Below are 14,718 nucleotides of genomic sequence, written 5' to 3'. Positions count from 1 at the left end.
TGTTCCCTTCTGCACAGAGCCACAAAGACCTGACTTGCTATCAGGGGCACTTGTGCCTCTTGAGATGACCCATCTTATATCAACCTGAGTACTCAAGTTTGGGCTTTTAGGTTGCTTTGCGGAAGCTGCTAGCAATTTTAGCTCTCTCAGTAAGGTCCAGAGCTGATGAGTGACTGTTGCTTTATGACTCTCAGTGCATGCTTCACATGGACGAGCCAAGAGAGGGGCTGCTCAATTTTCAAATAATATGTGCCTTTTATCTGGAACATTCTGAAGCTCAGGCTGCTGTAACAAAGTACCATAGACTGGGTGGCTTAAACAACAGATGTTTATTTCTCACAGTTTTGGACACTTGGAAGTCCAGTAGATTCAGGTTCTGGTGAGCGTGTTGCTCTTGCAACTTTCCTGGCTTGTAGATGGCCACCTTCTTGCTATGTCCTCACCTGACCTTTCCTGGGTACATGCAAGGAGAGAGAGAGAGAGGGAGGGAGAGAGATTCTCCTTGTTTCTGCCTCTTCTCTTAGGGGAACTATCTCCCTCAAGATGTTATGTGAACCTGATTACCTCCCAGTCCATCTCCAAATACCATCACCTGGAAGGTTAGGGCCTCAAGGTATGAGCTTTGGTGGAACACAACCATTCAGCCTATAGCACTGTCCAGAGGAAGAAAGCAGTGTCTTATATCCCAGCTGGCATGGGAGGGAAAGGCACAGCACCTGGAGAGTATCTGGGAGGGTGTTTTGTGCCCCACTCTCCTAGCCTGATCTCCTCCACCATTCATGAGCATTAGACACTGCCTTGGTCTGCAAAGGGATTCCCTTTGATGATCTACTACGAAAAGATTTTAAGACTGCAAGAGTTAAATAACCTTAAATTGAAAACATTAAGAAAGGCCATTGCTTTAGTATGAATACATACTAGTATGTATACTAGTATACATAGTATGAATTTGGAAGAAAGAAATTTGGAGTGAGCAGGGTCACAGAGAAGGGTGGGACTCAGGGGAGCTGATGCAGGTGAGAGGGGTCGGAGAGAGCCCCCCCACCCCCACCTCCCCAGGCCATACTGAGCCACCAGGGGCAGAGGGGGGTAGAGGGGTAGGCAAACTACTAGGTGAGCACAGCAGGAGCAGCCACTGGTCTTTGAGGCTGAAGTACTCTTGTTTATTTTGCTTGGAGAAACCTGCCTGACCAGTTTCCTTGGTAGTAGCCATTTTCTTTGCATTCCTGTTCACCAAGACGCTGAGGTGGCTGTGCCAGGTGCTTCTGATTTCTCTGGATCATTTAGACCCAAACTGCACAATTTAGGATCTGAACTGCAGAGACTTTGGCCTGGTAATCTGTTTACTTGGAGCTGATTATCTTCCTGCATTCCGGTGGGGCAGTGAGGTCCCAGCTGAAGGGAAGATTAGGCAAAGTCCCCTAGGGCACGTGTATTATGTGGGCAGGTGCATGCAGCTCTTAGGGGATTGTGTTTGAAAGGTCACCACTTACACAACATATCTTTCAAGACCTTTGGCAGTGCTTTTTCCTTAGGAAGATAGGCAGTGGCATTTCAAGCTGCCATGCTGAAGCCTAGCTCAGGAACCCCAACCTGCAGACCCTGGGAAGTGAGCATCTGCTTTTCCTGCTGGTGTGACTTGGCTCCAGAAGGCGGCTTCGTTGCCCGCTTTCACTTTGTTTTTACATGCCACATTTCCTCTGGGCCAGTCTTTGTCCTGCTTCAAGAGAGGTTGGTGTTTTTCTGGCCTGGCCGTAATGTTTAAGAATCTGCAGGAAAACCCAAGATCTGGCTTTCCCTTGCTTCACAGAGGCACGTGGCCATAACCAAGGAGGAACATATTCAGGGTTGAAGAATAATCTTTTATGTAGACCACTTACTGTGATCTTAGGCTGTAGATGGTAATATTTCCATAGCTTTGTTCTCTCCTGACATAGTGTTTCCCTCTGAACTGACCAGTTGTCAACTCAGAGGCTTTCATGAAGTTCTTTTTATCTAGACGCAGAAAGAATAAGGGGTTTCTGAGGCTTCTAGTTTCCCAACACACTTTCTTGTCAATAAACTCACATACATGGGGTGGGACGAAGGTACCAGAGCAGTTCAATGTGGTTTCAGGTGTTTGGAGACAGGTATTGGCTTTCTTTTTTTCTGCTCACTTTTTTAAGTCAGAGGTTGAAAAGTTTTGTTGCTGTATCATCTGGGCCTTCCATGTATAGGATTTCAATTTCAGGACAGTGGTTTGGTCTGATTTAAAAGGTATTTAAAAGGGATGGTATGCCCACAATAGCCAAACTGTGGAAAGAGCCAAGATGCCCTTCAACAGATGAATGGACCATGTATACAATGGAATATTATGCCTCCATCAGAAAGGATGAATACCCAACTTTTGTATCAACATGGACTGGACTGGAGGAGATTATGCTGAGTGAAATAAGTCAAACAGAGATGGTTTCACTTACTTGTGGAGCATAACGAATAACATGGAGGACATTAGGGGAAGGAAAGGAAAAGTAAATTGGGGAAAATTGGAGGGGGAGACGAAGCATGAGACACTGTGGACTCTGAGAAAAAAAATGAGGGTTTTAGAGGGGAGGGGGTGGGGTATGGGTGAGCCTGGTGGTGGGTATTAAGGAGGGCATGGATTGCATGGAGCACTGGGTGTTGTGCATAAACAATGAATCTTGGAACACTGAAAAAATAAAATAAAAAAAAGGGGGAGTGTGGTATGGTATCTGCCTTGATTTTCTCTAGTGCTTGCCCTAAGGATAAAAGGTGGATAGGAGGATATATCCATGTTGTGGAGAAAGGTGCTCCTTCATCCTCTTACCAGTTCCAGCTTGAGGCATTTGTAGCAAGGAGCCAGTCAGGCTGTTCCTAAGAGAGATCGTCACTGCTAGATGGCCACAGTTGAGCATGCTTCTTAAAGATCTCGATACTTTTTCAAAGTTAAAGTTTTTAAAAAAATATTAAAGACTCATTTACTTATTTATTTGAGAGAGAGAGAGAGAGAGAGACGGGGTGGTGTGGGGCAGAGGGAGAGAGAAACTGAAGCAGATTCCACACTGGGCATGGAGCCCAAGTGGGGCTTGATCTCACGACCCTGAGATCATGACTTGAGCTGAAATCGAGAGTTGGACACTTAACTAACTGTGCCACCCAGGTGCCCCTCAAATTCATTAAGGTCTAATTTACATACTTTTTTTGATTACATGAAATACATCATTTGAAAGGTGGTTTCAGTTTTACTATTCAGCCTGTTCTCTTTTAATTTCTTCCTTCCTTCTTCCCCCTTCCCTCTCTTTCACTCTCTCTCCCTCCCTCCCTTTCTTCCTTTCTTTCACCCTATGCCCAATGTGGGGCTTGAACTCACAACCCTGAGATGAAGAGTCATGTGCTCTACCATTTGAGCCAGCCTGGCACCCCTTGTTCTCTTTTAATTGTACCTTCCACATCAAAGTTTAGGCTGGTAACGATAAAAAAGACGAGGCTGTGAAGTCGGGTCTCACAAGGCCTACCAAGCGAATGCCAAACTCCTTAGCTGGACTGCAGACCAAGCCCCTCGCACTACAGCCAAATATGGGTGCTGCCGACCCCACTATACACCCTGGGTTGCTTGCGTCCAAGCCTTTGCTTACGCAGTTCTTTCTAGCCAGAAGGGCATCTCCCCATGTTTCTCTTGAAATCCTGAACCTTCCCTGAGGCCCAGTTCAAAAGTCAACCCCTCCCTCATAGCTTCCCCGGGTTAGGTGTGACCTATGCTCTCTCTGAATGCCTTTAGGCCTTGGCTTATCTCGCCTTCCTGCCTTACAATACCACATACTTGGCCAGCACACTCCAAGGCCAAGATTTAATCTTGCTTCTGTGTCTCCCACCTATCGAACACAGTGCCCCACACAAAGTAGACAAAGTGAATGTTTAAATAATGGGAGAAAGGTATTTTATTAAGACATAGCCAAGTGGGAGTTAGCTTTCTAGGGGGAGGTTGTAATGTGACTGTGACTTAGACCTCATGAAATTTTTGAGATTTAAGAGCCCCAGTGTGAGAGTCACCCACCACACAACTCTAGATGAGGCCCTGTGCACCTCTGGGCCTGCTCTCTGTCATCTCTGAGGATGTTTTCTAGCTTGTAGTCAAATAAAATTTTGGCAGCCAAAGAAAGAAAATGGATTCAAAGAAAATCCACATTGTGGATTTGGAAAAGAAATCACCATCATGACAGTGGCAGGACTGAGGAGGGAATTGGGTATGTTTAACCTGGCAGAGAAGACCTAGAAAAGACTTGAACTCGTGAAATGCTAGAGGTGGAAGGAAACTTAGAGTCTTCTGAGGCTCTGATGTCCTGCAAAGCTCTTTTTCCATTTGTAGTTCTGATTGATAGAAAAGGAAATTCTTGTTCATTCATTTTACATTCTCAACTGAGAACGACGTTATGGTTCAGAATCTCAAATTCATTTCTTTCATTTCAAATTCAAATGTGTGGCTATGTGTTTAACAAAATCATAGTTTACAAATATGCTTTATTTGGTTGTTCAGTGTCCCTCATCCACACAAATCCATCAAACAAAATCCAAATAAACTTGGGGACCACTCTATATTGGGAAACAGCCCTTTTTTGGCCTTGTTTGCTGGGGAATTTAGAGCCAAACATGTTCCTTACCAGAAGTAAATGACGCAAGCCAGGTACTGCTTTCCTTTTTTTGTCCCCCTTAAACACCCAGAAGAGTGCCTGAGCATATTAGATACTCAAAAATACTTGTTTAATTAATGAATATCCTTAAGCATTCTTAAGGATATTGTATCATCTTTTAAGAATATTAATTTTGATGAGTAGTCAATGATATGGGAAATATTAATGATATAATTTCCAATGACACCTAAGGTTGCCAAATTGTACATACACACCATCTCAGTGTGTGTATGTACACACTGAGTGTAAATCTGTTCATCTCAGTGAAATCTGTTTTCTGTGTACTTATTACACAATGTTATATAATATCCCAACAATATGAAGAACTGTTCTGAGTTATAGTAAATGTGATTTTTCTGGTTTTAGACTTCACGTTTCTCAAAGAATCCATAATGATCTTATATTAATTTAATTTTTAATGAAATTTAATGCATAGGAATAGTATAAAATCTCAAATACTAGAGTAACATATATCAAAAAAATTAGTCTTTTTCCTATTCTCCTCTTTTCTGGCTCTACAAAGGAAACTGCTTTCAAATATTTTGGCTGTAACAGAAAGAAACAGTGAATCTGGGACGCCTGGGTGGCTCAGTCAGTTAAGCATCTGCCTTTGGCTCAGGTCATGATCTCGAGGTCCTGGGATCAAGTTCCACATTGGGCTCCCTGCTCTGTGGGGAGTCTGTTTCCCCCTCTCCCTCTGTGATCTTTCTCACTCTCTCTCTCAAATAAATAAAAAAAAGAAAAAGAAATAAAGAAAACCAGTATCTAATGTCTAAAATGTAAAAATAAAAAGTAATCAACAAATAGCAAGAAGAAGCAGTGATTTCAAAATGTGTTAAAGAAGAAAAAGAGACAGCACAAAAATTTGAAAGCAGTTTGTTTTTATGTTGACTTGTATTTTTGAAAGAAAAGTTATAAAAGGTCCCTGTGCCTGTGGGTAAAGGCAAGGCAGACGGCCCCGCTGCCGGCGTGTGGTGTTCGCTGCCGACTTCCCGGTGACTTCAACCCACGCTCACCTCGTCGTTACTTAGCTCATGGCACATGTGTCTTAGTACAGTAAGGGATATGAAATTCCTCTTGGAAGTGACCTAGCATGTTAGTTTCATTTCAACCTCAGATGTTTAAAAAATGACCAATAATTGGCTTCCTGACATCCAGAAGACGTGTTTATATTAACTTGATCATATGTGCTGCAGCTTCTTACTGCTGTTGGCAAAGGTCAGACATGGTTCTGCAAAGTTCTAGAATCTGTTCCTGGATTATCACCAGTAAGCTCTCCCTTCCAGTGTTTACAGCCTCATCCTAATCTCCTAATTCATTTTAACATCTTCCTTCTTCCCTCCCCAAACTAATTTGTGCTTAATCTAAGTTCTGTTCTTTTCCTTACTACATTTGTTTTAATCTTTGAAGCCCAGAATGACATTGAGTGTTTCCTTTTGTCACTTTGAATGAGGTCTTCACCATGCCCGTGTTTGTAGGAACATTCTACAGAATGCCTTCCTTGCTTTAGGAAACTCCATTTCAAATGCCGGGCAAATGCATTCAGATGTGATCCTGTGACGCGGAGCCAGGAAAAAACCTCTTGGGCAGAGTGTCTCCTTGATCTGCTGGCCCGGCCTCCCTCCTTACTGCTTCGAGTGTATAAATTGAGGGAGATAAAGGGCTTTATTCAGAGTTTGGGTATTTGGATTTTCAAATAATTTGATAGTGATTTCTTAAGACTCCTGTTTTAAGAAATTTGGAAAGTAGGTGGAAATTTCACTCTGCACACTTTTACTGCCTTCTGTATTTCATTTGGGCCTGCATGTGGGGAAATAGTGGGTTTTACTCTGCAGCTTCCAGCCCAGCCACAGACCACTGAACTGCAGGTAGAAGCCTAAATCTTGGAACTAGTTCTGGGAAATGCACTGAGCTGTGTGTACAAAGGTGTTAACAGAGAATGTAAAAAAGAGAGCCTCGATGGCGAGTAGAAAAACACAAACTTCTCGCTGAAATCACCCATTCGCAGTGACTCTGAGCAGAGATCCGGTGGATGAGGACAGTAGACACTTTCATGCAGGTGAGTTTCTTCCCTGAAGCAGGGAGCTCTGGTGTGAAGTGCCAGCTTCACCAGAGCCAGAGTCAGCGATGGATCCTTCAGGATTTGAGCTTGTAGTTGTGCTTTAAATTTGCCTTCAAATCCACCCCATCCCACTCCATATGATCATCCCATTGTATATGAGGGTGTATATGTCGCCTCCCTACTCTCAAATCTTCAGGGGCTACTGCTATATTCAGGGCCTTCCAAAATTTGCCCCAGACCTTTATTTCCAACCTCCTTTCCTAGGACTCGCAGCTACAGCCAAGCTGGGCCCCTCCCTCCTTTTTCTCAAGCCTGTATGTTATAGTTCCCTTCCTGCCTTTTCCCACCTTCTTTATTACTCTACTCTGCATGGCTGGTCAGAGGACCTGGCCACTGTCCTAGGTTAGGTAGGTGTGTGATCTGGGTCCCATTACTCTTCCTCCCTGAACCTCCTTCTCCCTCCATGTAAGATGAGAGATTAAACTCAGAGCCTTCTTTAAAGCATCCTTTCAACTTTATTATTGTGTGGGTGAATGTCAGCCTTAGCTTTTTCTTTCGTTGTCCCAGCACACAGGATCCTTTTCTCTTTTGGGTCTCTGCAGCGTTTACCATTCATTGTTTGAGACTGTAGTTCATATTTTTATGCCCTGCCTTCAACTACTTTTTGAAGATAGGTTTGTAAACTGAGGAAGCCCTTTGGTAGAGCTAACTTGTTTCCCTGGGATGTGGGTGTGGGGGAGGACTGTTGAGTGTTCTACTTCGGATCTCTACTTTGTACCTAGATAGAAGCTTACAGGCATTGGGACTCATGAAAGATTTTCTCTTACTTCCCTTTTTGGGAAAGTGGGATGTTTCTTTGAGAAGAGGCACATATCTGTAACATCTAGACTGAAGGAAGGATACAGTCTCCTGGAGAATTCCCTCTGGTCTGCTCTGAGGCTTCTGGGTCCATGCTGACTCTTTGGGTTGGCCTTCCTCTGCCATCCTTTCCAGAGTGCCAGGCTCCTGGCATTTAGGGTTAGGATGATGACTTCATCTTTCCCTGTGTGTTTCAGGGCCCTATTTGATTATGATCGAACTCGGGACAGCTGCCTGCCAAGCCAGGGGCTCAGCTTCTCTTATGGTGACATTCTGCACGTCATTAATGCTTCTGATGATGAGTGGTGGCAGGCGAGACTGGTGACACCGCATGGAGAGAGCGAGCAAATCGGTGTGATCCCCAGTAAGAAGAGGTGAGTGGTCATGATCCTGAGGCCTTCCTTGCCCTCTTCCTGGTATTGCTTTCTTCTGTATCTATTAGACTGTAAGTTGCTTGAGAGCAATTCCTTTTCAGTGGAGTTGGTGCTGAAGACATAGTTATGACTCAGGGAGCCAAAAGGGGGCTGCTGAGACCATGCACTGGTGGTGAGTAACAGGACTCCTTTCTGACTCCAAAACAGGGTGGAAAAGAAAGAAAGAGCTCGATTGAAAACCGTGAAGTTCCATGCCAGGACGGGGATGATTGAGTCTAACAGGGTAAGTGGGGATCCCCAAGGAAGTCAGCCAATATGTGAAGAGGAGTAAGAAGCTTGGAGTCTGTCTGCTGGCTAAGAGAACTGGGGAGCACAACAGAATATCTCTTTTTCAGGGGGCTGACTCTGTCCTATCAGAACACTGGCTGCTTTTCAGAAAGCAGAGAGAGGGCACTGAAACTCTGTGTCCAGTCTGTACTCCTTCCCCCTGGGTTACTGGCTCTTGAAGATGTGTTGGAGTTGGACTGTCTGGAAAGGCTGACTTGTTCCGGGTACCTAAAGCCATTTGTGGTTATCTCCCTGGCCGCAGACCCTGTCAGAGCTGTGGAGACTCTGAGCAGAACCTGGCCTTGTTACCCAGCGAGGAAGGCTGGCCTCAGAGCTCTGACCACCTCCCTTCAGACCAGTGAGGCATGAGGGCTCAGTCATTCACCCCTTTTCTTCTATGAGCTTTGCAGGCCGAAGAACTTCTGGAGTGCTAGAGGGAAGAGAGACACGGAGTAGATGACTCTGTGTGTATCAGTGGCACCTTAGGGCATGTGTCCAGGAGGCTCCAATGACCTTTGTCCTTTAGAAAGTGCCAGTGAATGCTGTGAGTCTGGATTAGGTAGAAACCTCTAACATCCCTACAACATTTTTCTGTAAACATGATTTTCCTCTTACATCAACTTTCATTTAATCTCATAGATTCCATTTGTGAGAGATGGTCTTTTATTTAGCTCACCATTGTCTCCATTTTAGTTTTTCTTGCATGCTTTAAAATCCATTGTTCTGTTTTTTTTTTCTTCTGTCCTTCCCCTCCATCTTCATGTTCTTTCACAGTCGATCAAAACGAAACGTAAAAAGAGTTTCCGCCTCTCTCGAAAGTTTCCATTTTACAAGAGCAAAGAAAACATGGCCCAGGAGAGCAGCATACAGGAACGTAAGTAGCAGCAGGGTACAGAGAGCAGACTGTCCACAGCCCTGCCCTCTCTTCCTCAGTTGCACCTCCCTTTCTGAGAAGATGGGGAAAGTGTGTGTGTGTGTGTGTGTGTGTGTCCGTCTGTCCATGTGTGCTTGGGTGCATGTGTGTATGCATGTGCATCCTTGTTTATTTAGAGTCAGTGTAGAGATTGGTCTGCACAGGGAGACAGTGGGTCTCTCTTATCCAGCTGCTCACTCCGAAAGAATGTTGGAGGTTCTAAGGACTAACTAGTTCCAAGGCTGGCTACCAGGGCATCCCTGGCACTGGTGTTGGGGGTGCCAGACGAAGCTCTGCTGGGGTCATCATCAGTTCTCAGCCCCAGTAGCAGTTTTAGAAGAATGGTTTTTCAAGAGAACCAGGTCTAGGGACTCAGTGTTGCTCTCCTGGCTTCTTCCTCCTGTGTTTTCTTTCCCTTAACTTTACTCATCTGTGTTAAGAGAAGAGCATTTTCTTCCCTGGACACCTAGTCGGACCTGCTTCCTGAATTACATGCACGTGCGTAGGCACCCAGGATGTCCTCCCGGCTCCAGCAGACTCACTGTCATCCCAGATACAGAGCCAGCCTTCAAAATAAAATCCTTTCTGCCTAAAGGAATTAACGTGGAAGGGGGATTACTCAACATTGTCTAAAGAAAGATTTATTGAAAAACAGCAAATGGTAGGAAAGGCCATAAGCTGACTTTTCAGAGCCAATGTTGTGAATCCTGAGAAATGTTCGTATTTTACCATATGCCTCAGAAATTAACTGCTCTGGCCCTCACCTTAAACACCAGGTCAAGCTGGTGTGACACTTCTCATATATTAATCATCCTGCTGAATTGTAAGCCTTTCCTCTGCCGCCTTGTAAGGAGGGGCCGTGGGGTCTTGGGCTGTTGGGACTCGCGGGGGACTGACTTTGTCTAGGCGAGCCTGATGTATGGTCATGGTCTACGTAGGTCATCACTGTCTAGAGTGGTAGCTAGTCGATCCAAGGGTGCCTTCATGCAGATGGGGGTGATGGGCCATAATCCTGGGTAGCCCAGTAAGAAGCACAAGCTGCCGTGGGTTCTGCTTGTGAGCAGTGCAGTGGGAGACAGTCTGAAGGGAGGTCACCGCAGTTCACCGGGTCAGCCTCCAAACCTCTGTGCTCTATCTAGCCTGGGGAGGGTTTGCCGTTGGGTGGCCCAACTGAGGGACAGGGGATGCCTTTTGGATGAGAGTTAAAACCACCCAGTGCTTATTCTTCAGAAGGTGAGCTCATCCCCTGTGGTCTGCACAACTCAGGCCAGATTTGAAGGCCATACCTGACACTGCACGAAGCTTTCCCTGAAGGCTCTGGACAGAGTGAGTCACTATTAGGCAAAAGTTCCTTGGGATGATGATAATTCTGCCTGGTCTTTGATGCACCCTCAGAGGGAAATGGCGATTACATGGACAGAGCAGAGACCTGGGCTCTGTAAGTACAAATTCAGCCAAAGCAGGTACTCTGAGCCTTGGAACAGATGGAACAGTCTACCTGTTCTGTCCTGTTGGGCTATAGACTGTAGACTACCTCAGAAAGGTAGTCTGCTCCAAGGCCCTATGGCAGCAAGTTTGGCAGTATGAAGTACCTGTATCTTATCTGTTCTGGGGTGTTCTTTCTATAGCAAAAATCTTAACCTCACTATAATTATAGGTCTTCATAGTATTTCATACTTCTGTCACTAATGCTTACCTGGCTCTGTATTCTTCCTTCCCCATGTCTTTTTTCTCTATTTCCTCTTTTGTCCCAATTCTTTTCCTCCCTCCCTCCCTCCCCTCCCTCCCTCCCTCTTTCCCTCTCTCTTTGTCCTTGCTCTCTGTGAAATCAGGACTTCCCTGGGTTAAGTGACGATTATTATGGAGCAAAGAACCTGAGTAAGTCAAACTTACACACCACTAACTGTATTTCTGGCATGAGTGGACATGCTGGGGTTGGGGGTGTAGGGAACGTGGGTGAGGGCAAAGGGCGAGGGGAGGACAATGTTGTCAGGACTCTGACACCGTAGCAGGAGAAGGAACAAGTGGCTCTGAATGTCACACTTTTGCTCTGGATCCCTGGTACCTTAATAAAAGCGTATCATTCACGTCTGCGTTTTCCTTGAAGGGGTGGGGATCCATCTTGGCCCCCCACCTTAGAAATGAGGTGGGAAAGAAGTACTTCTCCAGGGGTGACCACTCAGCTCATCTCTAGCCTCTTGTTGAGGTGAGGGGTACCGGCTGGTTGGCTGCTTCTCCTAGTGACACAGCACTAAAGAACTGGGCTTAAGAATGAGCTGTTTTGGTTTCTCTAACTAGGGACAAAAGTACCGTGAAGCCCTTTACCCATCATGCATCTGGGACATCCCAGCAGGCCCATGGGCCTCAGGAAATAGCCATGGGCTGGCTTTCCATGGAGCATCTCTAAGGCGCCGAGCTGGTGGGGGTCTCAGCCGCACCTATGGACATATATATGTACATATATATCTAGTGCCTTATCTCGGGCAAACTCTGACCTGTCCTCTCTAGAAAATCATTCTAGAGTGGAAAATGAAGGGACCAAGAGGATGGCACCTTAGCAGCCCCTTTGTGCATGGAGGGGCATGTACACGTGGCTGTGCCAGGCAGGTTCTGTGAGCATATACTCTCCTTCAGTAAATAATAAAGGCATGAAGGGAAAGGAGCTTCCTCAGGGGATTGTTCAGGAACTCGCCTGGGATGGCGACTCATCCAGTCCTTCCTACGGGGCCACAGCATATCAGAGTCTGGAACAGTGTCATCTTGGCTGAAACAAGCAGTGTCTCTGTCCATTGTTTGTTGTGTTCATGTTTCATTTTCATTTGCCTGTCCTCTTGGGAGCAGTGGCCCTTTTTTGGGCCATATTGCACCTTGTGTCTCCTTTGAGCATGGTGGCCATGCCCACACTCAGATGCCGAGTGTCCCAGCGGTCTGAGACTGGACGGTTGTCTTGGCCTCCCAGCATTCCGTGTTTCTGGTCTCTGTGGTCTCTCTGATTGTGGATGAAGGTGCATCCTCTCTCACCACGGAGGCCAAGCTAGGAAGGAGGAGGAGGAGGCTAGATGATAGTGGTAGCAGGAGGGCTGTTGGTCCCACCAAACGGTCAGAGCCTCAGTCCCTGGTGACAGCTCAGCCTCCCTGTGTTTAGCCTCTTAGTTCTGGAGCACCACATAACTCTGTCCTTCAGGGGCTCTGTCTGGGGGAGGGGACTTCTCTTTGCTGCTGTTGCTGCCTTTCCTTTCCAGTCATTAGCCTTGGGAGATGCATTTTGAGATAGGATTTGGAAACACTCCAGGTCAGTTCTTTTGATTCAGATGAAGAGGATGCTGCTGAAGAATGGAAGGCTTGTAGTGTATCGGGAGGGACTTGGCGGACCAAGAGGGCTCTGGGGACGAGTATGATATGGCCAGGGGCTCAGGACTGGCGCTCTGCCTCCCAGTTGGTAGCCCGGATGTGGCAGGCCTCCTGTGGCCTGGTTTGCTTGGCAGTTCAGTGTCTTGCCTCCTGGAGGATTTGAGTTTTGTGCCGCGTGTGACCTCTCAGTGGTGTGTTCTGAATTGGAGTCTCTTTCTTGTTGGCTTGCAGAGGGAGTGACATCCAACACCAGTGACAGCGAAAGCAGTTCCAGTAAGTGTGTGTCATTCTCCCCCATGTTGTGTAGCTCTACCATGTGTCCCAGCCATCCTCATTCCAGCGTTGCATGGCTGCCATTTCTGTTCAGAGGCTAGTGCTTCGTTTAGCCATGTACACTTTGAGATCCTGGAAATGCTGTGGCCATTCTGTCCTGATGGGGTGGGATTTAGGCCATGAATTAAAGGAGAGTATAAGGCCTGCACTTCTGGCCAGGACCCGACCTAATGCCGTCCCAGGGGCCCTGGGAAGGGTGAGGTGCCACTGAGTAAATCCCTGCCGTGGGGCCTCCTGGGTTATAAATGCTGCCAGTTTTACAGATTTGCTTAGAGACCAAAAGACAAGTGGCTCCTGTGGGATGTTGTCCTGAATTGCCTTTGCAGGTCTCTAGGACCTCCTGGGTCAAGGCTCAGTGTCTTTGTCCTTTTGCTGGGTTAAGCAACCTGGTAACTGCCCAGTTTTCTTTCTGAGATCCCGTGACCAAGCCAGAGAAGCCACAGGTGGAACCCCACGTGGCCTCTCAGGAGCTGTGGCTAGAGGTCTTTGTACAGTCTGCCCACGAGTCTTAGGCTCAGAGGAAGCCTATGAACGAGCATCCTGGGGCTTGATGCAAATACTGCTGCCTTCCCCGGCACTGCCATCAGCCCCATGGCACCCAGACACCCAGAACCAAGTGGCTTGGTGACTATTTTAGGAAAAGTTTATCATCACTAGGGTGTATGGAGGTCTACCATGAGAAAGCGGGGCTTGGCATTTCTCTTCGAGGGGCCTCGGGACCTTAGCCCAACCTTGAGCCACTGATCTGGGTATTTCCTCAGTGCAGGGGGGATAGACAGACCCTTAAAAGAGCAAGTTAGCATTCATTAGTGCCCTGACTCCCCTGCCTGCAGATTAGGGGACATGGGCAGCATTTATCATCCAGTTGAAGCGTCCCTGTGGTTCTTACCAGAGCAAGAGCGTAATTGAGCACAGTTGACTACTGACTACAAGAACAGTTCCTAAGAAATGGGGGTGGTCTTTGGTGGAGGCTTCATGGCTTCTGGGTCATGTCCCTTTGGTCAGGTATGTTTTGCTGAACAAGAGGACTCCTGACTCCCATCCCAGGGGTGGTGAACAGCTTCCTGTGCTTTCTTGCTGATGGGTAGCAGACAGGCCCACAAGGCAGGTGGTAGCAAGTACCACCTGACAAAGCTGTTTTCTGACAGAGGTGGGGGTGAGGTGAATGCTGTAGGGGGTCCAGGATGCAGGGAAGCCAATTACAAAGTGCTAACGTGTCTCCCTTTTTTGTTGCAGAAGGACAAGAGGATGCGATTTTGTCCTATGAGCCAGTGACACGGCAAGAAAGTAAGTTCCCTTCTGAGAGTCTTGCCTTGGAGCTGGTTTCATGACCACAGGGCCCAGTATAGTGGTGGGCTGTGTCAGCACAAGGAAGAGCACTCGGGAGCAGGAGGGCGGGGCTTGCCTCATGTGCAGACCCACGGCAGCTCCTTCTTGCCTGTGTCTTCCTTGTGTCATAGAAAAGGGGAAAGGAAACCCAGTGTGCACCCCTCACCATACCTTTTTTTCTGCTGCGGTGCCTTCCAGAGCAGAGGACGGGTTGACAAAGAGGGCAAGGGTTCATCTCAGTGGGTGTGACTGTTGCCAAAAGAAAGGTCCCAGTCCCTCCCTGTAGTGGGTTCTCAGGGAGAAAAAAAAAAAAAACCTTGCTTAGCTGATGGTGCCCGTACAGAGATTGCTCCTGAATCTGTTGGAAGGGGAGATGCTTCGGATTTCAGACTTGCCTTGGACTGAGGTATTTTCAGATTAAAGGCTCTTTGGTGTCTTTGTAGTTAAAAGCCAGGGACTAGCCACGGACACTCTTTCCTGTCT

General features: G+C 46.8%; 1 protein-coding gene across 7 annotated transcripts in view; it reads left to right on the top strand.

The window, feature by feature from the left end:
- The window catches only part of DLG3 (discs large MAGUK scaffold protein 3), a 52,838-nt gene that overhangs the window by 33,840 nt on the left and 4,280 nt on the right, over positions 1–14,718 (top strand). For 4 of the 7 annotated variants that reach the window (XM_059386002.1, XM_059386006.1, XM_059386004.1 and 1 more), the window contains 5 exons: positions 7,806–7,982; positions 8,190–8,265; positions 9,084–9,183; positions 12,805–12,846; positions 14,143–14,193. In XM_059386002.1, coding sequence (XP_059241985.1) covers positions 7,806–7,982; positions 8,190–8,265; positions 9,084–9,183; positions 12,805–12,846; positions 14,143–14,193 — 446 coding nt within the window. Of the gene's footprint in view, positions 1–7,805; positions 7,983–8,189; positions 8,266–9,083; positions 9,184–11,054; positions 11,101–12,804; positions 12,847–14,142; positions 14,194–14,718 lie in introns of all 7 variants that reach the window. The other 3 variants (XM_059386001.1, XM_059386003.1, XM_059386000.1) reach the window with 3 other exon arrangements.

Source organism: Mustela nigripes, chromosome X (assembly GCF_022355385.1).
Source record: "Mustela nigripes isolate SB6536 chromosome X, MUSNIG.SB6536, whole genome shotgun sequence".
Classification (NCBI taxonomy): Eukaryota; Metazoa; Chordata; class Mammalia; order Carnivora; family Mustelidae; genus Mustela; species Mustela nigripes.
The sequence above is the reverse complement of the archived record's forward strand: the minus strand, read 5'-3'. Positions and strand labels throughout refer to the sequence as shown.